The 27050-nt window shown below is 36.9% G+C and overlaps 1 protein-coding gene across 11 annotated transcripts in view; it reads right to left on the bottom strand.

Moving 5' to 3' along the window:
- dock9b (dedicator of cytokinesis 9b) overlaps positions 1 to 27050 on the bottom strand; it is a 441285-nt gene that overhangs the window by 201418 nt on the left and 212817 nt on the right. For all 11 annotated transcript variants that reach the window (XM_051926266.1, XM_051926269.1, XM_051926275.1 and 8 more), the window contains exon 3: positions 20643 to 20732. In XM_051926266.1, coding sequence (XP_051782226.1) covers positions 20643 to 20732 — 90 coding nt within the window. The remainder of the gene's footprint in view (positions 1 to 20642; positions 20733 to 27050) is intronic.

The following is a 27050-nucleotide window of genomic DNA, read 5'->3' as shown; positions in this document are numbered from 1 at the left end:
CAGTCCAAAGACATGCAGGTTAGATGTATTGGCAATTCTAAATTGTCTTTGGTATGTGTGTGAGTTGAGTGTGTGTCCTGCGGTGGGCTAGCGCCCTGCCCGGGGTTTGTCTCCTGCCTTGCGTCCTGCATTGGCTGGAATTGGCTCCAGCAGACCCCCGTGACCCTATAGTTAGGATATAGCGGGTTGGATAATGGATGGATGGATGGAAATAGGCAACCACTAAATAGAAATAAAAAGGCAATTTGCAAAGAAAAATGTATCCATCCTTTAATTTTCCTACATTCATTTACATTTCATGGTATTGAGAAGCTTGTGGGTGCAAAAATCAGGCCATAACTATGGATGGAAGATCAGTTCATTGCAGAGAACACACCTAGAGTAGCACAAAACATGTAAACGCTACAGAGATTGTTAGTGGGACAGGATTTAATACTAGGGAACTTGTATATAAAGCATTTCTATGTACACATACAGTTAGGTCCATAAATATTTGGACAGAGACAACTTTTTTCTAATTTTGGTTCTGTACATTACCACAATGAATTTTAAATGAAACAACTCAGATGCAGCTGAAGTGCAGACTTTCAGCTTTAATTCAGTGGGGTGAACAAAACGATTGCATAAAAATGTGAGGCAACTAAAGCATTTTTTTAACACAATCCCTTCATTTCAGGGGCTCAAAAGTAATTGGACAAATTAAATAACTGGAAATAAAATGTTCATTTCTAATACTTGGTTGAAAACCCTTTGCTGGCAATGACAGCCTGAAGAATTGAACTCATGGACATCACCAGATGCTGGGTTTCCTCCTTTTTAATGCTCTGCCAGGCCTTTACTGCAGCGGCTTTCAGTTGCTGTTTGTTTGTGGGCCTTTCTGTCTGACGTTTAGTCTTCAACAAGTGAAATGCATGCTCAATTGGGTTAAGATCAGGTGACTGACTTGGCCATTCAAGAATTTTCCACTTCTTTGCTTTAATAAACTCCTGGGTTGCTTTGGCTGTATGTTTCGGGTCATTGTCCATCTGTATCATGAAACGCCGCCCAATCAATTGGACTGCATTTAGCTGGATTTGAGCAGACAGTATGTCTCTGAACACCTCAGAATTCATTTGGCTGCTTCTGTCCTGTGTCACATCATCAATAAACACTAGTGTCCCAGTGCCACTGGTAGCCATACACGCCCAAGCCATCACACTGCCTCCACCGTGTTTTACAGATGATGTGGTATGCTTTGGATAATGAACTGTTCCACGCCTTCTCCATACTTTTTTCTTGCCTTCATTCTGGTAGAGGTTGATCTTGGTTTCATCTGTCCAAAGAATGTTTTTCCAGAACTGTGCTGGCTTTTTTTTTAGATGTTCTTTAGCAAAGTCCAATCTAGCCTGGCTTTTTTAGATGTTCTTTAGCAAAGTCCAATCTAGCCTTTCTATTCTTGAGGCTTATGAGTGGCTTGCACCTTGCAGTGCACCCTCTGTATTTAGTTTCATGCAGTCTTCTCTTTATGGTACACTTGGATATCAATACGCTTACCCCCTGGAGACTGTTGTTCACTTGGTTGGCTGTTGTGAAGGGGTTTCTCTTCACCATGGAAATGATTCTGCGATCATCCACCACTGTTGTCTTCCATGGACGTCCAGGTCTTTTTGCGTTGCTGAGTTCACCAGTGCTTGCTTTCTTTCTTAGGATGTACCAAACTGTAGATTTTGCTACTTGTAATATTGTAGCAATTTCTCGGATGGGTTTTTTCTGTTTTTGCAGCTTAAGGATGGCTTCTTTGACCGCATGTTGTCTGTTCACAGCAAAATCTTCCACATGCAAGCACCACACCTCAAATCAACTCCAGGCCTTTTATCTGCTTAATTGATAATGACATAATGACGGACTCGCCCACACCTGCCCATGAAATAGCCTTTGAGTCAATTGTCCAATTACTTTTGAGCCCCTGAAATGAAGGGATTGTGTTAAAAAAAATGCTTTAGTTGCCTCACATTTTTATGCAATCGTTTTGTTCACCCCACTGAATTAAAGCTGAAAGTCTGCACTTCAACTGCATCTGAGTTGTTTCATTTAAAATTCATTGTGGTAATGTACAGAACCAAAATTAGAAAAAAGTTGTCTCTGTCCAAATATTTATGGACCTAACTGTATGTGTACATAGAAATGCTTTATATACAAGTTCCCTGGTATTAAATCCTGTCCCACTAACAATCTCTGTAGTGTTTACATGTTCTCCACATGTCTGTGTGAGTTTCTCTCTGGATAGTCAGGTTTTTTGTCCAACATTTCAAAGATGTGCTTGTTAGATTAACTGACAATTCATAATTGGCCCAGGAAGTGTGCAAGCGTGTTCTGGCTCTGACCTGTCCCCCTGTGAACCTGTTTAGAAATAAACTGATTCAGAAAATAAATAGATAAATGTTTTATTAAGTTACCTTTTATGATACTAAGCGAGCTTTTGAAAACATAGTGAAATTATCTGCAGCCTTTGATCTACAGTAATAGCTGCATGTCATCAGACACACTTATGCATTATGTTCAACTCATGAATTTTTTAAAAATGATTTTAGTTTAGCATCTTCTCATTTTATATTATTCATGAGCCAATTAGAATCACTGTTGGCTGCAGATTCATTACCTAGATCCAATTCTGATTCATTTTTCCCCCCACATCAATAAAGTAAGTGACTCAGTGGTTTAGGGGTTAGTGTCAAACTCCTCACCACAAATGACCCTGATTAGACTATCAGATGTGGGGTCTTTGGTGTGTAGTATGTAAGGTGCCCCAGTGTTTGTGTGGTAGACAGGTGTCTGAGCGTAAAAAGTATTCAGCTTGCTTCTTGTCTTGGATTCATTTTTGCCAAGATATGCCCTGACCCCTATAACTTTGAAATAGAAATTTGTAGAGTACAGGCACAATTGAATTTTCATGTTGAACTTACAGTGTATGATTTAACTCTAAATCACTGCCAGTTATTATTGAAAAGGAATACTTTAAGAGCACATTTTGTCAGCTCCATTGGCAAACAGTAACATGTACTACCTCTCTATCTAACTACTGTGAACAGTTGGGGGCGCAAACCCTAGACACAGATGACATAACAAGTTCGGGTTCAAATACACCAGTATTTAATTCCAACAGTTCTTCAAATACAAAGAATAGGCAAAGAATGAACACAGCCAATAACCATAATCATAGACAATGCTTCCTTCTCTCCTCTTCTCATGCTGAGTATCGCCTGCTACCTCCCAGCTCTGACTCCTCAAGTTACAGAAGCGGGCTCCTTTTAAGGTGGTGTGATGTGATAGCACCCTCTAATGTTCCCCCAGGATCCCTAAAGGGCTGCAATTCCACTCTTCAATTTCCATGCGGCCCTGCGGGTGTCCAAACTGGGATTCTATATACTGTAAGGGCACTGACACCTAGTTATAGTGGGGGATGAACTGCTCCCTGCCGTCCTCTCTTGCTGGCTCCTGTGCCTTCGAACATCCCAATCAGGATGTGAATCATTAAGTCGTCCCCAGTTGGGTACTGCCCCAATTTAGTCTATCCTTCCCTTTATAGCATCCCAGCACATCCCGTACACTCACATTGTGGCCAGCTTATATTTAGGTTTTACTCATGAAAACAAATACATTAATGAAAACACATTTTCAAAGGGCAGCACGCTGGCACAGTGATTAGCATAACTGAACCATGAATTACTTGCAAGGCATGAGATTACAAGAGAATTCATTCTCTGGAGAAAGTCAGCTTTAGTCCATAGGCTTCAGATACATGAAATCATCTTACTGTATGTAAAAATTTGACTAGGAAAAAATAAAAAAGGTTATACTTTTTGGGCGGCACGGTGGCGCAGTGGGTAGCGCTGCTGCCTCGCAGTTGGGAGGCCTGAGGACCTGGGTTCACTTCCCGGGTCCTCCCTGCGTGGAGTTTGCATGTTCTCCCCGTGTCTGCGTGGGTTTCCCCCGGGCGCTCCGGTTTCCTCCCACAGTCCAAAGACATGCAGGGTAGGTGGATTGGCGATTCTAAATTGGCCCTAGTGTGTGCTTGGTGTGTGGGTGTGTTTGTGTGTGTCCTGCGGTGGGCTGGCACCCTGCCTGGGATTGGTTCCTGCCTTGTGCCCTGTGTTGGCTGGGATTGGCTCCAGCAGACCCCCGTGACCCTGTGATCGGATTCAGCGGGTTGGATAATGGATGGATGGATTATACTTTTTGAGTGTATCATACAATGGATGCATGATCTGATTTTTATTAACTTATTTTTGAAGCAAGAATATTCTGATCATTCAGTATCCCTGACCACTGATCAGCATGCACATGAAACTACTCAGCTACAGTTTTTTCCACACAAAGCTGGTCCAGCCTTATTCCTTATTGCTTCACAATAACTGATGTTTATCTTTGTATATTTCAGTATTATAAACCACCACCCCTTAAAATGCAGGCACCATTGAACACACATAGTAATAAGCACCCTGAGCATGGGAAAGGCGCTATATAAATTTTTTTTTTTTTTTTTTTTTTTTTAAGTGAGCAATGTCTTGTGTTAAAGTGAGAAGGGACAAGTAAATACTCAAAGCAGCTACTGTTGTCCTTTACTTGTAAGGCATGAGTGGGCCCGTTTTAATATAAAGAGAGCTAAACGTCACTTATCTGTGAAGCAAGAATATTCTGGTCATTTTGTATCCCAAACTTAGATATATATATTTAGCTATATAGTATCCCTGGTTTAGATATATATTTTCATTTAAATAGATCGGTTTAAATATATTCTTCTGTTCAAATACATCAGTTCAGAGATATATAGGTTGTGATACATCCGTTTGGATATACATGTTAGTTCAACTTGAAGTTTGAACTTAAAACATTTGTTTAAAAATGTTTGGGGCTTTTTTGTATCTTTGGACAATATACTGTATGACAGAACTTGTTTAAAAATGCTATACAGTAATCCCTCCTCCATCGCGGGGGTTGCGTTCCAGAGCCACCCGCGAAATAAGAAAATCTGCGAAGTAGAAACCATATGTTTATATGGTTATTTTTATATTGTCATGCTTGGGTCACAGATTTGCGCAGAAACACAGGAGGTTGTAGAGAGACAGGAACGTTATTCAAACACTGCAAACAAACATTTGTCTCTTTTTCAAAAGTTTAAACTGTGCTCCATGACAAGACAGAGATGACAGTTCTGTCTCACAATTAAAAGAATGCAAACATATCTTCCTCTTCAAAGGAAACAGAGAGGAAAGCAAACAAATCAATAGGGCTGTTTGGCTTTAAAGTATGCGAAGCACCGCAGGTACAAAGCTGTTGAAGGCGGCAGCTCACACCCCCTCCGTCAGGAGCAGGGAGAGAGAGAGAGACAGAGAGAGAGCCAGAGAAAAACAAAGTCAAAAATCAATACGTGCCCTTTGAGCTTTTAAGTATGCGAAGCACCGTGCAGCATGTCGCTTCAGGAAGCAGCTGCACACCGAAGGTAGCAACGTGAAGATAATCTTTCAGCATTTTTAGATGAGCGTCCGTATCGTCTAGGTGTGCTAACAGCCCCCCTGCTCACACCCCCTACGTCAGGATCAGAGAAAGTCAGCGCAAGAGAGAGAGAGAGAAAGTAAGTTGGGTAGCTTCTCAGCCATCTGCCAATAGCGTCTCTTGTATGAAATCAACTGGGCAAACCAACTGAGGAAGCATGTACCAGAAATTAAAGGACCCATTGTCCTCAGAAATCCGCGAACCAGCAAAAAATCCGCGATATATATTTAAATATACTTACATATAAAATCTGCGATAGAGTGAAGCCGCGAAAGGCGAAGCGCAATATAGCGAGGGATCACTGTAGTTTTTTTTTCCTGTGCAGTATTTGAAAGAACTTTGGATTTTTATACTATAGTACAGTATACTGTAGTATGTTACAGTACAGTATGTTAGATTTTTGTTCTTGTTTGTATTGCTGCACAATTCACCTTACAGCAGAGCAGTTTATGTTTATCCAGACATGCAATGTTCATGCCTTGTAGTTCAATTATGATTAGTATTTTATTCCCTTTGGATTTATATCTTGTTTACATTAAGTTTTTGTTTAAAATGCTCTCATTATAATAGTTTTGTAGGTCTTAGTGCATTTTTATGTGTAAATCCTGTAGGTCACTTTGAAATTATTTACTCATACTTGCATTGTTCAATCTCAGTAATAGTTTGACTAGTGATTTGTTGTTTTACTTCTGCTCAAAGTAAATAAATAAGACCTATTTTCCTTAACTGTTGTTTACAATAATCTCATTAGTAAGCTACAATTAATATCCTACTAACCAGACCAAGCTAGATCAAACTAGATATGTTTACAAACACATTTTTAAAGGATGCAAAATATAGTATAATTATTGTGATCATCCCAGAAAATATCAAGATATAATGTTGTGACAATATCGCACACCACTACAGTCATAGGAGTAATCCTAGTCAATTCAACCTTGAATTCAAACATGGAAGTAAGTCTGCTTGCCTGAAAAGACCCACATGCAGATCCATAAAAAAGATGACTCAAAGGAGAGGAGTCATAACTCTTGCCCAAGTCCTAATTTAGTTTAATAATGGATTTGCATTCTCTGAAAGAATATTCAGGGTAGTACAGTAATGTAGCGTAGCAGCTGCCTCGCAACTCCAGGAGACAATGTCTGTGTAACATTTGCAAATTTCCACTGTGTGTACGCCAGTGTTCCAAGATATCCTCAACTTGCCCAATGTCGTTGTACGTTCTGCTAATTACTAGCTATGCTATATGTTTAGAGATGGTGCCTATATTGCACCGAATGCTGCAGGGATAGACTTTGGACACTTGCGACCCTGAATTGGAATGACTGGGTTTGAAAATGGAAGATTGCATACCATGTTTCTGTGTTTTTTTCACCTTTTAATGATTAATCACAGATTGACTCATCAGTCTTTATCTAATAGACTGCCACACTACTGTTAACCAAACAGCTCCTTCACCTCCTGAAAGATAATAAATACTGAAAATGAAAACAAATAATTCAATTTATAAACAAGCCTAAGTTTATATTGGCCAAAGACAGAACAAAGCATTATTTTATTAGTGATCTGCAGAAACATACTGGCAATGATTACTTTAGAGGTGAATCATTCTGTAACCTAAATAAACACATCTGAAATTAAAAAAAAAACAGTGAGGTAGATGTGTTGTTTTCCTTAAAACTAATTTTAGAAATTTAATTACCATAGATGTAAAAGCTAAAATGATAAAATGTTGCAATTTCAGTATTAATGGTAATGAATGAGAATAACTCATCATTGTAATTAAGTGAAAAAATAAATATTTCAGTCAGGAAGGAAGGTTTTCAGAGTTTTCAAAGGTCCACTGCATTTTGATTCCAGCATTGCTCTATAAACTAACCTGTTCAGCATCTAGTTTGTCAATTTATCTATTTCATTTCAAAAATAAGGGACTCAAAATAATTTAAACAAATAACATTTCTTAACTGTGTGTATACAGAAGCAGAATCGATTAGAAAGTCATTAGTCACTTTCTGTACATTACCCATCCACTCATCTCCAAAATTCTTATTTCAATTCAGTGTCACAGCACCTTTCATGGACACACTGGCCACATAACAGGAATAATTCTGTAAAGGCTTCCAATCCATTATGGGAAACACCCCTGTACAAATCCACATTAACCCACAAGGACAGTTTACAAATGCCTATTACTTTAACGCTCACCTTTTGGTGAGATGGGTGGAACATCAGATTGACCTGATCCTGCCAATCCTAGTCACTTAAAATATACAAATTTCAAAATGAAAGTCAAGTTTCATTTTAGAACATATTCAAACATTTAAAAGTCCACAAAAATTGAGCCAGTATAGAACAAAAGAATCTTCAAAGTAGCATAAATATTTAAAAAAAGATTTTTAAGTACACTGGGCGGATGATACAATACATAAAATATTTGATTATAATTACTTCTGAAAAGTAAAAGTATAATCAAAACTCTGATGTCACCAGCACATGACTTTCTCCATACTGTCATCATGAATAAAGTATATGGTGTGGAATTTTTAAAATATAATATACGCAAGAAACAATATGACTGAACTTTTTAAATTTTAGTCTGTTTTAAAGGCAACTCTATTTTAAAACATAATTCACTAGCCATGTGCGCCCAACTACATTGCGCGTGTTAAAGTTGTCTGTGAAGGGCTCCCTGTTAAAACGCGGCTGCCAGTCGTGAACTGGGCCCTTCGTCGCACAGCATTATGATTTTTTATAAGGGAAACAAAATTACAAAAGAAAACCCTTGGACATTGATTCGATAGGAACGGCCTACTCGGAGTCACTGTCCGAATAGTAATTATGTGGTGGTGTAGGAGCATTTCTGCTTCTCTCCGTTCACAGTCCGTCTCGTTTTCACGACGCTGTCGTTTCCTCTCACAATCTCTTCTCAACCTTTCTCCAATCTCACAGGTTGCTTTGTGGCAATCCAAAAAGTAAGGTAATATACACGGAGCAATGGTTATAAAAGGGGGACACATAGGTATCCAGGCTCTTTAAAGCATAAATAGGGATCACTTCACTGACATGTGAGCAAGCCACGGTACAACTGTGAGACGCGCAGCACTCGCCGGCTACAACGTAACAATAACAATTTCTGGAACGTGCTGTTACGTTGTCATTCATTTTACCCACTGTCTTTCTTTCATTCATATGTTACGTAGGCACATACCTTTTATCTTCGGCAATCTCATTCACTAACCAGCGTAACACTGTCCATCACCCCTTTCATTATTCCGGCACATTGTTGACATCCGTGATTAACAACAACGTACTAAACTGGAAGGTGGTCTACGCCTGTGTGGAATTCGCGGACAAACAAAGATCAAGATCCAAATGAAGATTATATATAAAGATTAGTTAATTTAAAGCACAACAATTTGTTTAGTTTGAATGTCTGTTTTGAGGTGTTACTGGAGTACTACAGTCTTCAGTAGGATAAGCCTGGAGGAGATTCTTAATGCAATGCCTATGTTTTAGCTGTCTCTCTACTGCCATCTAATGCTTCTTCTTCTAATTCATTCGCGGACAAACAAAGATCAAGATCCAAATGAAGATACTTCATGTAACTGACTTAGTTTCTGTCTTAAGTTTGAACAATTAATTCTTCAATTTGCATGTAATTCTGTGAATTTTGTACTAATTCCTTTACTCTTTGCTTGTTTATTTTAAAATTTTAAAAATCAGTGCAGAAGAAGTAGAAACCCACATCGTTCATTTCACACATCAGAAGGTTTTAGGGCTACTAAATTCATAAACTCAAACTAAAGGTGTCGAGTTCAAATCCTGAAGTAGGAAAACTTTTATTTAAACCAAAAGTACCTGCCACGATGAAAACATTCCAGTAAATTGTTAAAGGCATAACATGTAATCAGTGTAACTAGAGTTCTGTGTTTGAAATTCTTAACTCAAAGCTTGAGCTGTAGATTACTCTCAAAATTTACGAACATCTTTCTTTCAGTGCCCTAGATGTATATATCCAACTCTGTGAACATCAGAGCAGTGGTTAGGCTGCTATTGGTATCTGCTTTAAAGTCTTGCAGTTCACCTAATTACTTATCAGCTCTGAAAAATAATGAATGACAAGATATCTGCAAAATTTAATTTTTTCTTGAGTTACACTGTCCACAAACATTTTACCAAAGACACTCATCTATCCAAATATGCTAAACACATAATCTAGGGATTTAAAAATGTATTCTTCTGTTGAAAATCAAAATAGATTTTTTTCATAAAAATGGTATTTCCACCTTATATGAAATATGAAGAAAGTGAAAATTAAATATAAATATAACTGCAGGATGGAAGGCAGAGTAGTTAGTGTTGCTGCCTCATATAACTAGAAATTGTAAAGTTTAAATGTTCTCTCTGCTTTGCTTTCCACATACCAAAGGTGTGCTTGTTAGTTTAGCTAGGGACTCCACTATGGCCCAGTATGAGTGACGGAGGGTCTATGCCTGATCATGCCATGTGATGAAGTGGTAAGCCATCAAGGGTTGGTTTTTGATTTGTGCCTAATTTTGCTATGAGGTGCTCAGATTAAAACAGATTAAACAGGCCAAATTATGGATGAATAATAAAACAATTGCAGGAGTTGCTGATCTCAAAAATTGATTTATATCAGTTCTTGCATAGGTAAGCAAATAAGTAGAATTTAAGGAAAATGAGAAGCACAGGAGACAAGGCTACATATTCTCTTAAGAATTTTTTGCTAGTGCCACAAATCTTGTTTGCAAGAGTTTATGATGATATCAACATGGCTATGTCATTTGGCAGACGTCAGAGTGGAAAGTCATGGCTACTTTGAAGTTACAACAGCATAAAACAGAGCTGAGGAGCATTCTGCTTGAACACAACTTCATCACGTGGGACAGAGGTGTGACTTTTCAACATTAGAGATGTGTACTATATGACAATTAAAGAATGATTATAATATTTGTGTTACTATGATTTTCCTTTATTTAAAACTGAAGAACTGATAATGTGTTGCTTGCTGGATGAAAAGAGTGTGCGGTAGACATTAGTTGTGTTGCTTCGATGAACTGTAGTTGTTGGGAGAGGTAAAAGGGAATAATTAAGAATAGCATAATTGGCATCACACTGTCATGATTTTGTTAATTTATTTTCAAATAAATTAAACAGATTCTGCTACCAAGTAAATATTTGACCTGGACACTGCCCACACTACATTTACACTACATTGAGCATGTTTAACAAGCAAGCACACAGCACTGTGTTACAGACACTATGAGTATGCAATGCACTGTCAAATACCGTTAAATCTTTAACTATAAAAACATAAGCATGCAAACTTCATCCTGATGTGCAAAAATAAAATCACATTTGAGTCAATGGTACTGGGAATAACACTTGGGACAGAGAGACAGACATGTCATGCAAACATACAAGATACAAGCCATTCATCTGGTTTGAGCCAGTCTTTAAAAAAAAAATAATTCTGAAATAAAATTATGGTGAGATTTAATAGGCCCCACTGTGCCAACATGTTCTGCTTTATATATAATAAAACTGTGTAAAAACCTCCTTGTGTCACTTCAACCCAATTTGACATTTTAATTGCTTCTGTAGATTCTAGATGTAGACTTTAATAAGCCCCAAGGGATTCATATGTCCATTTTAAATAATACTGAAAGCTACTGCAGTACAATTACTGGATACTGTAAAACCAGAATTCTTCCTTTACATATATTCTGAAAAAAATTTTTTTTGCATAAAATATATACTAAGATCTGTATCTTGTGTTAAATCCATAAATGTAGCCATTTTTGTTATGCATCAATTATAAATAAAGCAGTGTGTTTACCTTGGCAACTCTTACATATTGAATAATTTGTTCAGACATCTACCATAAATATGTAGTGTCTTTATCTATATTATTAAATGATTCACCTGTTGTTAAAATGACAATTTTATGGTTTTTTTTAGCTTGATATGCACAGTTTATCCTCAATTAAGGGTAAAGCAACTAGTATATTTACATTAAAAACAAAAGACTATGCCCATCACACAAAACAATCACAAAAATTCTAAAGAAAAAATCTCATGTTAAAATTATTCGGCAAATAACTATATCTTAATTAAATACTTCAAAACGTATTATGTATTAGCAAAAATATACATTTTTACTCTAAAACTTACTAATACAGTAATCTAGCTTCAGGTTGATGCTGCAGTGGTGTTATAACTAGATTTCAAATGGGTATTACAGATACCACAAAAACGAGTGGTTCTGTAAGAATAATAACAATAACATAAAGAGAAGAAACTGCATTTTGTAAAGTAAACTTATCAAGTAAACCTTAAAAATAACATATGCATAAAAAACTACAGCAAAAAATACAACATTTTCAATCTCACATAATCCAATTCTTAGTTCTGAGGGATACAGCCTCTCCTGACAGCTCTGTGCAGAAGGTCGAAACCAGCAGTAGAGACAGCACCAGCCCATACAGGGTCAACATATGCACACTCTCATAAAGGGCCAATATGAAACTGCCAATTAACCTAACCTGTATCGAACATTTTCAAATGCAAATAAATTAATTAAAAGCTATTAAGCTATGTTAAAGTCCTCTTGTATTATAGAGTAACCATCACATAAATATGAATATTATGTATTTTCTCTAGAGAAAACTGAAAAAAGAACACTCAGAAGGAGTCCATTTTGGAATACTGTAATACAATATGGTAGCTAACATCAGTTGAGTACCCCATGTCTATATCAAGTATTGCAAACTTCAAAACCATTGGTATCAATTGTTAGTGCTTACTGTGGTACAAAAATGGTCTACCTTATCCTGCACAGTACTTGGAGAAGTGCTCTTCATGCCTGGTAGTTGCCTATTTAATACAATTTATGGAGTTTGAGTGGGGTTATTTAGTGGATCTTAGCAAAAGAAGGTTCTTCCTTCAAAATGCAAAATTAGCAGAACAGTAGGTTTCAACAGTGCACCTGTGTTGGTGAAAATGAGAAGAGTAGGGTACCCAGAGCTGGAGATGTGGTTCTCTATAGCCCTGATGTACAGCTGCATGTTAAGACAAGAACATCAGAACAAAGGCTGTTGCAGCGGCAACATCCATCATGTATACACCTGCAGGGTCCATGCCAGGCATCCTGGTGTGGAGTGCTATCAGCTGGAATGCCCATTTTCATCTGATGTTTGTTGAGGGGACATTGACTAGGGCATCCTACATCAGAAACATTAACCATTCAGTCTTAATCCCATTCCTGTATGAAACGGGAGAGGCCTTCCTCCAGCAAGACAACGTCCATACAACTCAACATGTTTCAGAGGCTGTTCATTACACCCCTTGGCTAATACACTCTCTGAAATTCTCTCCCTAATTGAATATTAATGGGACTGAATAATGTGCCTCTTGCATCCAGCCACTGATGATGGATTTTGACCACTTGCACATCCAAACTGAAAGGGCAAAGATTGACATTCCACAGAAGAATATTTGCCTACTGTTTGCAGACCTCTGCTGCAGCAGAGAGGTGGCATCCGCTAGTAATACCAAATAAACCATGCTGTATCACACTGAGTGTATCATTATGTTCCTAGAACAATCGTTTTATTTCAAGAGTCTCAGTTCGATGATGTAATGTTTACAGGCTATTCTTTTTTCAGTTTCCACTATTGTAAATATATTTTGTTACTCAAATAATTCAGTTCAGGGTTACAGGACAATGAAGCCTGTCCCACCTGAATAGGGCACAAGACAGGATCTCATCTTTACTCTAATACAGCTTGTTGTCTAATGTCAGACATGAATAGCTGCATTATTACCCATGTGTGTCTATGCATCCAGCAATACTTTAGATTTATGCTAGGCATCACTATATATTTTAATGTCTGTCCATCCAGAAGATATTACTCTACTTACTTTGCTAAACAAAAAAGACAGACAGCTTGAATATCGTTTCCTGACCATGTCAGAGCTGCTAAGATCAAACACCTATCCAAGCCTAATGTGGCTTACTTCACATTTCATTATAAAACTCAAATAATACTGCCTGCTTGAGACCTATGTTGAGGAGCTATCAAAGAAAACCAAAAGTTGTTAAATATTATGTGAAATATCAGCACTCAATGAACAACTAAGCTTTTAATTATATACACACTTGCCTTTTGAAACTTCACAGCTCCTCTAGATTCATCCCTTATTGCTTTCTCCATTCTCTATTCACCTTTTTACCTCCTTTGATTAATCCAATTCAAGTACACACACTATGTAGACAAAACAGCCATAACATTGTTGTTCTTTATTGTTTTTTTTTTTAAATTATTTTCAGATGTATGGTGATGCAGTTCTTCTCTAATACTAAAATGATTTCACTATATTAAAAACTTAAGGCCATCAAAAATTGTGCTGACATAATCACAAAATGTAGACATACTGTATGTTTTTTCTAAACAATTTGCCAACAAAACACATGAATACATTCACCCACAGGAAGAATACCTCATAAAAAGCAGAATAACAGGAGTGAAAGTTTAGTTTAAGAAAAGGTAAAATACGGCACAGTAATGCTGGGAAAATGTCTCAGCATTTTTATAAGATACAAGATAAGCCCTGAGGTTATTCTGAGCACTCTTTACATACAGGGGAAATTTGTAAATGAATCCTTATGATGAATCATATCTTATACTGTTATTACTGGTGGTCCTGCAATATGGCTTTCTTTGCCAAGGTGGGGGGCGGGGGTTCAAAACAGCTAGGTATTCTGCTATTACTGCTGTACTGTATAAAATTAAATACAGAACGAAGTATTAAAACAAATACTCACAGTTAGTGATGTATGGGATTTAGAATACAGAGGTAATGCTAAAATAAACATCTACAGTGGGAGTAATTTAAGCATGTGCTAACTGGATTGAAAAAAGTGGTCATTGAAATTGGTGGGAAAACTTTTGTAGTGCATGACCCATTGGTTTTTCTAGATACAAAAGCTCAAAAGTGTTTCTTAGATCACATTGCCTAAAGAAATATATACATTTAAATATATGTATAAATACATATACATTTTTTATATATTACATATACTGTATTTGATTATCACTAAATAAAACAAATTACATTACTCATTCCCCTCCAACCAACGTCATTTATTTAAAAAATATATATATATCTACTGTATGTATATACACACTAGAGGGCTTTGCCCCCTGCTCACTTTGCTAGCCAACCCCTGTGTTTGGTTTTCCAGATACACACTTTTAAGATTTTATTCTCTTTGAATCGTTCCTATTTCATTAGTTTCACTTTTATTTCAGAACTTCTTTAAAAACAATATTTGGAATCTTTAGAGTCCCAACATGCTGAATCTTTTAAATGAGGATGTGTTTAATGACTTTGTACCATAATTCAGGATAGGTTTCTCTGTTTGGAATTTCAGCACAGACAAAACGATCTACATCATCAGCAGTTAATAATTTGTTTTGCAAAGTAACCAATAAATGCATGTGAGGTAAACCCCGTTTTTGACATTCTTTGACTTAATCTTCAAAGCCTTACAATATTTACAGTGATCCCTCGCTATATCGCACTTCGCCTTTCGCGGCTTCACTCCATCGCGGATTTTATATGTAAGCATATTTAAATATATATCGCGGATTTTTTGCTGGTTCGCGGATTTCTGCGGACAATGGGTCTTTTAATTTCTGGTACATGCTTCCTCAGTTGGTTTGCCCAGTTGATTTCATTACAAAGGAACGCTATTGGCAGATGGCTGAGAAGCTAGATTGCTTACTCTTCTCTCTCTCTTGCTCTGACTTTCTCTGATCCTGACGTATGGGGATTGAGCAGGGGGGCTGTTCGCACACCTAGACGATACGGACGCTTGTCTAAAAATGCTGAAAGATTATCTTCACGTTGCTATCTTTTGTGCAGCTGCTTCCTGAAACGACATGCTGCACGGTGCTTCGCATACTTAAAAGCTTGAAGGGCACAACCTTCTAGCACCCTTTCCAACCCCTCCCGGAACCCCCCCCCCATCGCATCAATCAATACCCTGCTGTCAGTCTTTCGTGTTGTACTCCGCCCTCCCTCAATTGAACCTAACAGTCACTCCAAAAAAAAAAGGCTTCAACCTGTAAGGGATGCTACAATACTTTCGAATTTTCCTGCTTTCATATTCTTTACCTTTCTCTGCATGTGTATCGTGCCATCGTTTTTTTTGAGCCTTTCGAATTCCACTGTTTTCATAATCTCTAACCTGCTCTGCAGGTGTATAGCGCCAACATTTTTGAACGTCTTCATGAAGTTATACTTTGTCTTTTAATTCTGAGACCGATTGGACATGCTTTTTTTCAATTCCACTTGTTCTGGACTGATTATTGCTTTCCTTATTTTCTGAATTTGCACCTAGATTATTCTTTTTCTTTTTGCATTTTTTTTCTCACCAACGCTTTTGAGTCTCTTTTGTCCATGTTGCTCTTTCTTCTTCACTTAGTCATCGACGTTTCATCTATAACGTATTGTCCTTATACGCTTTATATGCGCTTAGAGCCCTGGATCTGTGTGTGCTGAAATCCTTTACATGACTGAGTGTTTTGCTGCCTGTGGCGAGATGCTCCGTGGCCAATCTCTTTCGTCTCACGGGTCTTTGAAGTGTCTTCAGTGATCTTTACGTGAAGATCACGTCTCGTCTCCCTAGTCATTCTCTCCCAGGATTTTTTTTATAATTTATATATATATATATATATATATATATATATATATATATATATATATATATATATATATATATATATATTATATATATATATATCATGTCACACATGCGCGCTTAGGGAGCCGCGGAAGGACCCAAACTGTTACGTGAAACCACATGCCAGAAGGGAATGGCGGGGTACTAACCTCTCTCTCTTTGTTTCAGCAGAAAGAAGGAAACACCACCGCCATGAATCCACATCGAATAACTAACCACGTAGTACTACTTCCGCCTTCCCCCTGTCGACCCCTGATGACGTCAGCATCCCAGCATCCATCTCTGTTCCTTCCCAGCAGCCTTCACTACTCATTTCCGGTTCCTCTCCATAAAGGCTCCCCCATTCCGCCATGTTGATGTCGGTTGTATATTATGTACTTTACCCTGACAAAAAATTCATTTCTGTTTACAGTATACGGGGCCGGAAAACCCCAAACCTTTATGCTTTGTTGTGTTTTCATTTACAATATATATATATATATATATATATATATATATATACTAGCTATGTAGGCCCGTGCTCTAAAAAGTCTGTGCTCCTAGAAGCTATTTAAATCGTCAGTAAAAAAACTGAAATATAGAGAGGTCAGGTACAGTAATTGAAATGATCTACTCTGGGCACCTCTCTCTTAGGAGGATTCATTTTGCTGACGTGCTCACATTGCTTGGGAGGAAAAGTAAAAAGTAAAAGGAATACCGTTTTGCTTATGTTAGTGGCTAAGCGACTTTGTCTTTCTTCTGAGGTTTCGTTTTGCCAACATGCTCGCCTCAATTTTGTATTAGCGGCAGAAGGAAAAGTAAAAGGGACACCGTTTTGCTGATGTTAGCGGTTAAGCAACTTTGTCTTTCTTCTGACATTTCGTTTTGCTGACATGCTGACCCTGCTTGTGTTATTAGCAGCTAAGCGAGTTTTCTGTTTTCTTGGAGGCGGAGCCCTTACCCTGACTTCACCTCTGGGCCGTCAGACACACATACTTCCACGTGTAGACATATATATGTATATATATATATATATTTCAAAGTACCATTAGAATTCTACTTTTTTCTTCTTTTTGTTTGGAAATCTAGTACTCAGCATGGGGGGCATGGTAATAGAGTGGCTTGCACTGCTGTCTCAAACCTTCACCATCCTAGGTTCACACCTCAATCCGATCACGTATTTCCCACTTTAACATCTGTTTTTTTCTACATATTCCCCCATTTACATAAATGTAGATTAAGCTAAGTGGTGTTAGTAAATTATCCCAGAAGAAGGCATCATGGATGAGCTAAAAAGTGTTCCCTGTGACAGACAGCGCCTCATGAAGTTGTCCCTGCATCAGAAAGACAGCTCCCCACAATGTTGTAATCAAATAAACATTGTCCAGAAAATGAATGAATCAGTTATTAATAAGACCTTATTTATTGCTAAACAGGGAAATATTTTGCATCATTTCTTTGACAGACTATATAATTACTACTTTATTACAGCCTTCACAAGCAAATATACCAGATTTTAAATTTCCATGCACAATGACTATGATCACCCTATAATATTGTCATCTGTTTGCAAATCTTTCATACTATGTACAAAAAGTGAAAATATTCTGCTTAAGAATTCTGCATAATATAGTCTTGGTTGTGGCTCTAGGCAGGTGCTGCAACACCTGTTAAGATCTATTAGTTTGTTTGAATAAGAGTGTGTTCACCCTGTGATGGACCAGTGCCCTGTTCAATAATTGTTCCTGCCTTGCCCCAATGTTTGATGGGATAGGCTCCAGCTTTTCCTGTAACCCTGCTCAGGATATGCAGGTTTAGAAATGGAAGGACGGTTGGATAATTTAGTTGCCATATTTTCTGTGCATAACAAACAAAACAGAACTCTTGCCTATGCTCTCACCAAGTAAATCAAGCACTCATATTACAAATAACAGTTGTACAAACACATTTTCACCATAAGCACATAACATGCAGCACTGGATAAAATGGGTATCATTCAGCAGTTCAGTACTGACATGGATACTATTGTCAAGAAGAGCACAAGCTTACATGTCATATTCCATGGAGATCTTCTACAGTACCCAGTCATCTTTATTGATGCAGATTATTGCATGATTCGAAAGATGCAAGAAAACACATCATTTTTAAACTAGCTGCCAATGCTGAGTGGCTGGCGAGTTCTTCAAAGGTAGGATGACAGAGGCATTTAGGAAGATGTGCAACAACTAAGGAAATTATAACTATGTTAGGGGAAAGCGGGTAATAAAGTCTACACATACTTGGAATGTAGGCTATGCTGTTTTTTAATGATAATAAATTAACCTCTCACTGACAGAACTGATCACGGCTGGATTAATGATAACCAGACTGAAAAAACTGGATGCATTAAGCATAATAACATCTTTCAAACGATAAAACTACCCTAAAGAAAAAGATTATAAATAGTATTAAAAGTGGTCATAAAATATCATATGTATTTATTATCATATGTATTTATTGATTAAGTAATCTGATTTTTAAAGCAAATGCAAGCATTAAACATGATGTTCATGATCTATTTACCTTTGAGCAGCTACTAATGCTGGAGGTTTTGGCCTTGAAACAATAAGATCATTAGGTAGCACAGGACTAATGTAAGACAGAATGAACAAATCATTTTATCAAATGTGGTTAAATATAACTGTCCCAAAGTCATGGTATACCGTTTTGTATGTTTGGTCTAACCTACTTGTTATACTGTATATTGTACTTCATCTGACTCTCTGTCTATTCTAAAATGGTCCTGGGTTTGGCCAGAAACTTACCAGATTCTTCACCATACCCTGTATATACTGCAAATGCTGCAAAGAAGAACATTTATTTCCTATGCAGGGGAAGCAAACCTATCAAACGTTATTGAAATGAAGCAGTGGAGAATGTCAGACAACTACTTCATTGACATTGTACTTCTAATCCCACTTTACCCAACACCACTATTCACCTGTGAAGAAGCTCCTTTCAGTTCAGATGCACTTTGCATCCATCTTCAAAATGTATATGTCATACATACAGTGCCTTCAGAAAGATTTAGACCTGTTCACTTCACAAAAGTGAAGGGGTCTAAATACTTCTTGAACCAACTGAATATGCAGTTATCGGACAAATTAGGTTGTCAATAAAAGGCACGTATTTATTCATAAAGTGCTTGAGGTTACATTATAGGAAGAACATACAGTAACACATAAAAAGAATTTCAAAAACACAAGCTTGCCTTATCTTGGTTGATGGGCAAAGCTAATGTATGATTGAACTTGCCAAAGCTGTACCTTTACACTAAAGTTAAAATAAACACTAAAATAAAAAAGTGTACTAGTAGGAGAGGTAGGACATTCTGAAGTGATTTTGGGAAGTATCAAAGGATTAGATTAAAAATTACTTGCTGAGCAGAGAGGATGCTGGAGAACTTGTTCTAGTCCAAAGGAAAAAACTGTTTATGATGGTGTCTTGTGCCTTCATCAAATATCTGATAAATGTACACAAGTTATTTCAAAAGTTCTAGCAGCAACCTTATGTATACTGCAGTATATCTACAAGGTGGGCCATAAGTTTCCATACATATGGTTTTTAACATTTTATTTTTTATATTTCAGATACCCTAAAAATGTGTTTGAATAAAGAGCAACGAATTTAAATCGTACTGTTGAACGGGTCAGGAAGCAGTCGCATGGTTGCAATCGAATTTAACTAAAACATGGAACGAACATCACACACGACACTGTGGCAAAACTCATTAGAAAGTTTCAAAACACTGGAAGAGTTACAGATCAACCGAGATGTGCTAATACGTGTTCATCAGCAGTGGTGGGCACGTATTAAAATGTGTTTTCAAAACAATGGCAGTCATGTAGAGCATATTATATAAATAAAAATGTTTTTTTCATAAAAAAACATTTTTATTTTCCTATGTATGGAAACTTATGGCCCATTATATATATAGTTATTAATACCTCTATATCCATTCCTTGCCAGAGCCACTTTCTAGGCAAAGCATGTGTTTAGAAGTACTACATGATACGTCTTTGATTCACATTCCATACCCAGCCAGTGTCTTTGCATGTCTCCCCTGTGACTAAGTGGGTCTTCTTTCCACATTCCAGAGGTGTGCATGTTAGGTTAAATGGTGATACTAAATTTCCCCTATGTGAGCATGAGTGCTACAGGTGTGCACTAAACATAACATATTGAAAATATAGATTTGTAAAATAACTAAATTTCTAACTCTGTTACTAGGAAGAAAGTCTGCAATTATTCTTTAATCTCAGTCAAAGACTGTTTTTTCACATGTATACTGTAGCAACCTAACCATGCTTGATAATCTTACCTCTTGAACAAATAAGGTCTGAGCCTCCTTTTCTGCATTTTCCGGTACAGTAGAGAAAAGTGTTCTACCTTGTCGTTTCAGTGTTGATATCTAAAATGGAAAAGAAATGCTTTTATAAAAGCAAGTGACAAAATTATAACAAAGAATAAAAAATAAAATTACATTCTACAAATGTTTCATTATGGTCTACTCTTAAATATTAGATATCCATGGCCTATATATTTCTAAACTGATCACTATGTAACCATAAAATGAATGCAGCACAATCAACAAGTTATATTCAGGGTTCAAAATGTATTATTATTAACTGATTTTTCTAGAATGTTCAAGCCAAAAAAAAGCAAAGAGAAATGGATCAAAATTTTATAGCAAAAGACACAATGTCAACACATGCTGCCCATTAACAATGTCATGAGGGAAATTTCAAGTAGGCATTTATATTCTTAAGTACATCTTTGGACTATGAAAGGAAATGTCCTCAGAGAATTAATACAGAACAAATATGAAAGCAAGGCTCTGCAGCCCAGGAGTCAAAGTTCAAGCCATCCATCTATCTACTCATTTACCTAACATTGTCTATTAGCAACAAGCAGGAACACTGGATTTATCATTCAGCACACTTGGGCAAAGAACTTAACAACACTTGCTTCTAGCAGGCTGATAACAACAGTAAAGAAAACTTTGAATTGTACATCTGTGGTGTAAAGGAAGATCCTCGACTATTGGAGGAAAATTAATGTAAGCATACGGAGAACCTGCAATACCTACTGAGAAACTGACCAGGTTAAGAACTGAGTCCTGGGCTCACCACTGCACCATCACCAAACATGTTAAATAATAAGTCATAAACTGAGAAAGGAAAATCTCTCTATCCTTGAACAATTATTAATGCCAGAAGTGATTTTGCAGTTAAGTGTTAACAGAAGGGGATGGTGGAACTGGAAGGACATTATTAAATATTTCTCTTCAAACACATCAAAGAAAACATTGCAACTTAAAAGGCATGAGCAATATTGTGATAAACAAGAAATGCTTGGTGAAGAAATCAAATTTATCAGACATACAACATGTTATAAATGTTAAGAATGCATGTTATTTAAGGTAGTTGGGCACTCCTCAACAATTTTAAGGTATAGTATTCCCCTGTTTATTTCTTTTTTACCAAAACAATCAAATTTGTAAGAGTTTCCTTGCACTCCACAAGATTCCTTAATGATCACTTAGGTATTCTTTATCAGCCTGTCATGCAAATGAGCCATCAGTAAATTCAATTCTCTTTTTTCAACTGGTGTCATAACAGCTGTCTTTAACTGGCTCTGTGCTCATCATAAATATTTAGCAAGAGACATGATGTACATTATATGAGCCGAAAATTGTAAACTGACTTTCAAACAAATCATTAAGCCATAAATTACACCTCTGCACAAAGCACCTAAAAATTATCATCCAACTCTATTGTTCATCCTGAAAACATTTTAAGTGTTTCCAAAAGAACACACGCCCACAAGAAAATGAACAGCACAGTCAGAGACAGGATCTAAATTTCAGTTTGCAGGGTCTCCATCTCTATGAACTGGAAAATCCAGTTAAGGAAAAATATGGATGTTTGTAAATCAAAATATTTTTAAAATCAGTATCAAAGCTGGCTGCTATGTTTGAAAAGGTACATTAAAAAGTTAAATGTGTTAAAGTGAAAGTGACGTAAAATATTTTTTCTCTCCACCAGAATAAGGCTGATGGTGTTGTTCCAGGTGTATGTTCATCACAAGCCACGGTACTTAAGGAGGCATTCCTCTCACAATGATTACATTAAATTTAAGAGACAGACATTTGCAAAAACGTGCCTGTAATATACACAAAGGAGTGCTTATTGTTGTTTATTTGTCTGCATGGTCTTATTCTGTTCAAGCTCTTTTACTTTTGCCTATATGCAGCACTTACTTAAGATTCAAAGTTTGAGAGTTGTATTGAACACTGTGAATTAGGGCTTGAAATGGGATTTCAGTCATGTATATTTGTTACTCTATTTTGGATAAAATTTCAGTATTGTGCAGTATTGTGTTGTGCATGATCAAACAGACTAAATCCAGTCAGTGGATTTATTGCAACATCACAATTGGTTGTGCAACATTTTATAAATTACAACTTCACCAAATCAGTACAGAATCTACTATACATACGGACAAGGAACTGAACTCTGAAATTTCATGGTTAGTTATATTAACTGTTAGGATAATGTAATGGAAACAAAACAGTTCCTGAGTAGCATTTTAAAAAAAAAGTAATGCATGTGTATTTGTTTTAACTTATCCATATTACTAAACGAGAATGGTAAACCGGATATGGACGTAGGGACCTGCCCGTGGACGCAAAAGACATAGTGCGCAAGTGCCACACAAAACTGAAACGGGAAACACTACAGGGTCCGCAGTAGTCCACAATGCACCGCATAATGGTACGGACGGAGCTCCGTATTAACAGTGGGGGGCCCCAGAGTGACACGGGCGAACGCTCCGTATTAAACGTGCGTCATCCTCACACGTGGCTGCCCAGCGGGCACGGGTTCAAAACGCCGGGGGTAGGCGAGCAAAGCGAGAAGGGGGCGCAGCCCCCTTGTAAATACTAAATTCAGTGTGTGCAATGTGACTGACTGGTGTCCTCTTTATAGCTCATTCCTGTTCTATGTCCAATCCAACTTGTTCAGAAATAAATGGATGCAAGTTCTACTTTAGCACTAGAACATACTATGCATCATTATGCTTTCAGTCAGATTAATATATTGTTTATGCCTTACGCATGAAGTCTGTGGAAACTAACAATGTCAGGAATATGAGTAAATCACCAGGTAAGCATGCCAAAGGGCTTTGCATGATTTATAAATCTCATTTTTTAGCCAAAGCTGTAGAACACCCAAGACTTAAGTTATCTGAAAGGATTAAGAACTAATTACTACTGAAACACTGTATCTTCTTCCTATGTTCCTAACAATTATACTAACAGTGTGCTTCATCTCTTTGTAGTCTCCCTGACTGATCTGCACTATGTGAAATCCAAAAAAGAAGCATTCAGTGGAGGCACAGCCTGTACATAATTTACTTAAATCCACTGTAGTGAGTTTATAGGTGAAGAGGCTGAAGGAATGTGTTTATGAACAGACACCCCAAAGGGGTGGATTTTCTTTGCTTCATAGTAGGTGGTCCAGATGGATGTTAGACAAAGAAGCCTATAATGTAAAGAAGGACTAGTGGATAAGTAAAGGGAAGACAGTAATCCTACATGCTGCCATAGAGCAGAGGTTCAAAATGCTTGGATGGCTGAATGAATTGAGAAGTTAGAGAATAATTTTGTTGGCTTCTTATTTGTTTAGAATTTGTGAATGTGTTGTGTTAAATTAAGTTTTCAAGTCTGCTTTATTTTGCATAGTATACTGAATTTGCTTGTACACGTCACCTATCTGTGGCTGTACCCTTACCTAACTTCATCATACGCCTTCTTCAGTGCTTCACGGTCACCTGTACCTTGTCTTAGCAAAGAATAATGCTTATCTGCACAAAAGAACTAAACCAAGCAATCAACCTACCACCACTTGTGCTGTCAGAGACCATCCTTTAAGAAAGGACTGGTTTATTATAAGGTTAAATCAAGTTTCTGTATAAGAAGAAGATTAAACAAAACTCTGTAAGAATTCAAGGTTATTTGCTTAATTAAAACAAAGAGAGGTCTCCATACATTTCATTTCACATAAATTTACTCACTTTTATATGGTCAAACTGTTCTACCCATGATCTGTATTATCTATCTGCAAAAAACCCATCTATTCAGAAAAAGAGATTGTAAAAGGAATATTTTAAATGAAAATAAGAAACAAATTGTGCATTATGACATCCAGATGCATACGGGATGTCTCATCCACGCCTTTATAAATTATGTTCCTTCTGACTTAACCTTGTATTTTGTTAAGACATTGCTGTAATATTTAAGAAAAGAGAAGCACAGATTGAGGGGGGAAATACAAAACACTCAAAATGTCCAAAGTGTACATCTGGGTTTCTTTTGGTATATTTTGGCTTGTTATTTTATTAGAAAAAAGCTATCTGCTCAGAGTTGAAAAGGTCAACACAAGAGTGGAACAGCTTCTCCTCATTGTTTACCTCAGGGACCGCAGCACGCCCGTAACCTGGCAGCTTGCCCTCTCCTAATAAGTACTTCGCAAACATTTCAACCGCATCCCCTTAAGGCCTAACACAGAAAGCAGTCAAGGAAGTTTTGATTAGGAAAGCCAAGCGGTTTTAGAAGCCTAGAAGACCACTAGAGTTTTATCACTATAAAAACAAAATTATTAGCATATCTGCTGGCTACAGGTATAAATTTTCAGTCCCGTTTTATAGCATTTTTATGTTGACAAGTCCAACTTGATGCCACAATTTATTCAAGTCACTGTTTCATCAAGTATTAATCTTTGAACTCCAGCGATAGAGATGATAACCTGATGATGATGATGATTTTAATTTTACACTTTCCACCACAATTGACTAAAGTTCTTAGATAACATCAATAACTGAAAATAAAGAGAAAAATATGGGGACACACGTCCATCTGAATCACTCCAGAACCCAGCAATAAATTAAACACATTTGCAGTAAGAGACAAACAGCAAGTTTTATAAAAGTAAACCATGTAATATTAAAGTCTAAACAAATGTAACCAAACACTCTGCATAAAAAGTAGTGTACCACAATAAGAGCCGAACATATAAATGTTTAAGTTTACAAAATGCAAATAATGTTTTACTGTTCTTTTTTCTGTTTTTATCAAGTATGTTTTTGCTTAATGACCTTTATTAAAAATAGCCAGAAGTTATGAGTACTGCAAAGGGCTGGTGCCATGTACAGGGTGTTTTTTCCCTGTCTTGTGTTCAACTTCAACCAAGACAGGCTCAGGCCTCCAATGACCTGAACTGAATTAAGTCAATCAAAATAAATATACCGGTAAGTGTAAATGCTATAATGAATCCACATCTGTCTTCTTAAGTGAAATAACGAAATAAGAAAACAAAAATCATAAAGTAAACCAGAAAACCTCTCAGTCATCTTTATCAAGGATGGTCCCACTATCAATGACCACTGCTAGACTTCTGTATTTAACCACACCTGGCTAAATAAGCACTTAGACTGGTTGTGTAAGTCATGTGTATACTGTAGATTTGTTCACTAAGAAATGGCATACTTGGTGACAAAATAGAACCATGCAACAGTTCTTTTTCAGAAAATGAGAAAGATGAAGAAAAAAAAAGGAAAGTTAATCAAGTTAATCTTCCAAAGGTTAATCAAAGAACTCTTTAGGTGACAAACAAAATTGACATGCTGATGAAAAGTACAAATAGACATCACTTTGAGTATTTAATAAAACTTTATTATTACGCTAAATGATGCATTTTTAGATTGAGTTACTTGATCATCTCTCCATGTTTTTAAAAGATCATGTAGAGCAGCATACAAGGAGTTTTTCCAAAATGATCGGGGACAGGTTGGAGCCATTCCTACACAGGACACCTGCTTTGCTACACATTCATGAACTGCAGTCTACACATTTGAAGTAATCAGACTTGCACATCTTTGGAAGGAAAAACTTCATATAACTAACATACTCTCACAAACACTTAAGGTACAGCAACAAGCACCTATTACATGTCACCCAGAAACAGGTATCTTCTTGTTTGTAAATGATACTAAATTCATTTACCACATCTTTTTTCTTAAAAAATACAGTTGCTCTGCAAACAGACACTTTATCCTGTATGCTGCTCATTATGAAGAAAACAGTCAAGAAAACCTAAAAGATTTGGAACTTCTGAGCAACCATCACCTGTTGGGAAAGTTATCTGACTCTCTAATTAGCAGTGCTCCTTGTCACACTGGTCTGCAAGATAAATAAATGTGTGAGGCAGCAGTTAAAAATCTGAGCCAGCTATTTATGTTTTTTCTTTGCACACAGCTTATTAGAATTCCAGGTTATATGTCACTGTGACAACTTTCGCCAAACACCGCCCTTATGGCTATTTTGTGCCTTTCCTTTTCATGTATATGATTCTCATCTTTTTTTGGAGTGACTTTCCACAAGTTAGCAAACGCTACAAGGATTAATAATGGGTTAGTTGAATCTTGAATTCAAATGTTATAGTTATATATCATTTAAAATTTTTCTAACATTCTCTTTTGTTCTTTCTCATTGAGTTTGTTTCTAATTTAGGGTTTTTATAGTGTACATTTCACTTATTCATTTTTTTCTTTTACTTTTAACATTCATGAAAAAACCTTTTGTTTAGTGTTTTATATAGGCCTTTTGGTCCAATTTTCAACTATGTTTCATCTCCTGGTTCCTTATTATTGAAGCCTGCCATATTTCCTC

The sequence above is a fragment of the Erpetoichthys calabaricus genome, chromosome 4, assembly GCF_900747795.2.
Source record: "Erpetoichthys calabaricus chromosome 4, fErpCal1.3, whole genome shotgun sequence".
In the NCBI taxonomy this organism is placed as follows: Eukaryota; Metazoa; Chordata; class Cladistia; order Polypteriformes; family Polypteridae; genus Erpetoichthys; species Erpetoichthys calabaricus.
This window is presented reverse-complemented; position numbering and strand designations above follow the sequence as displayed.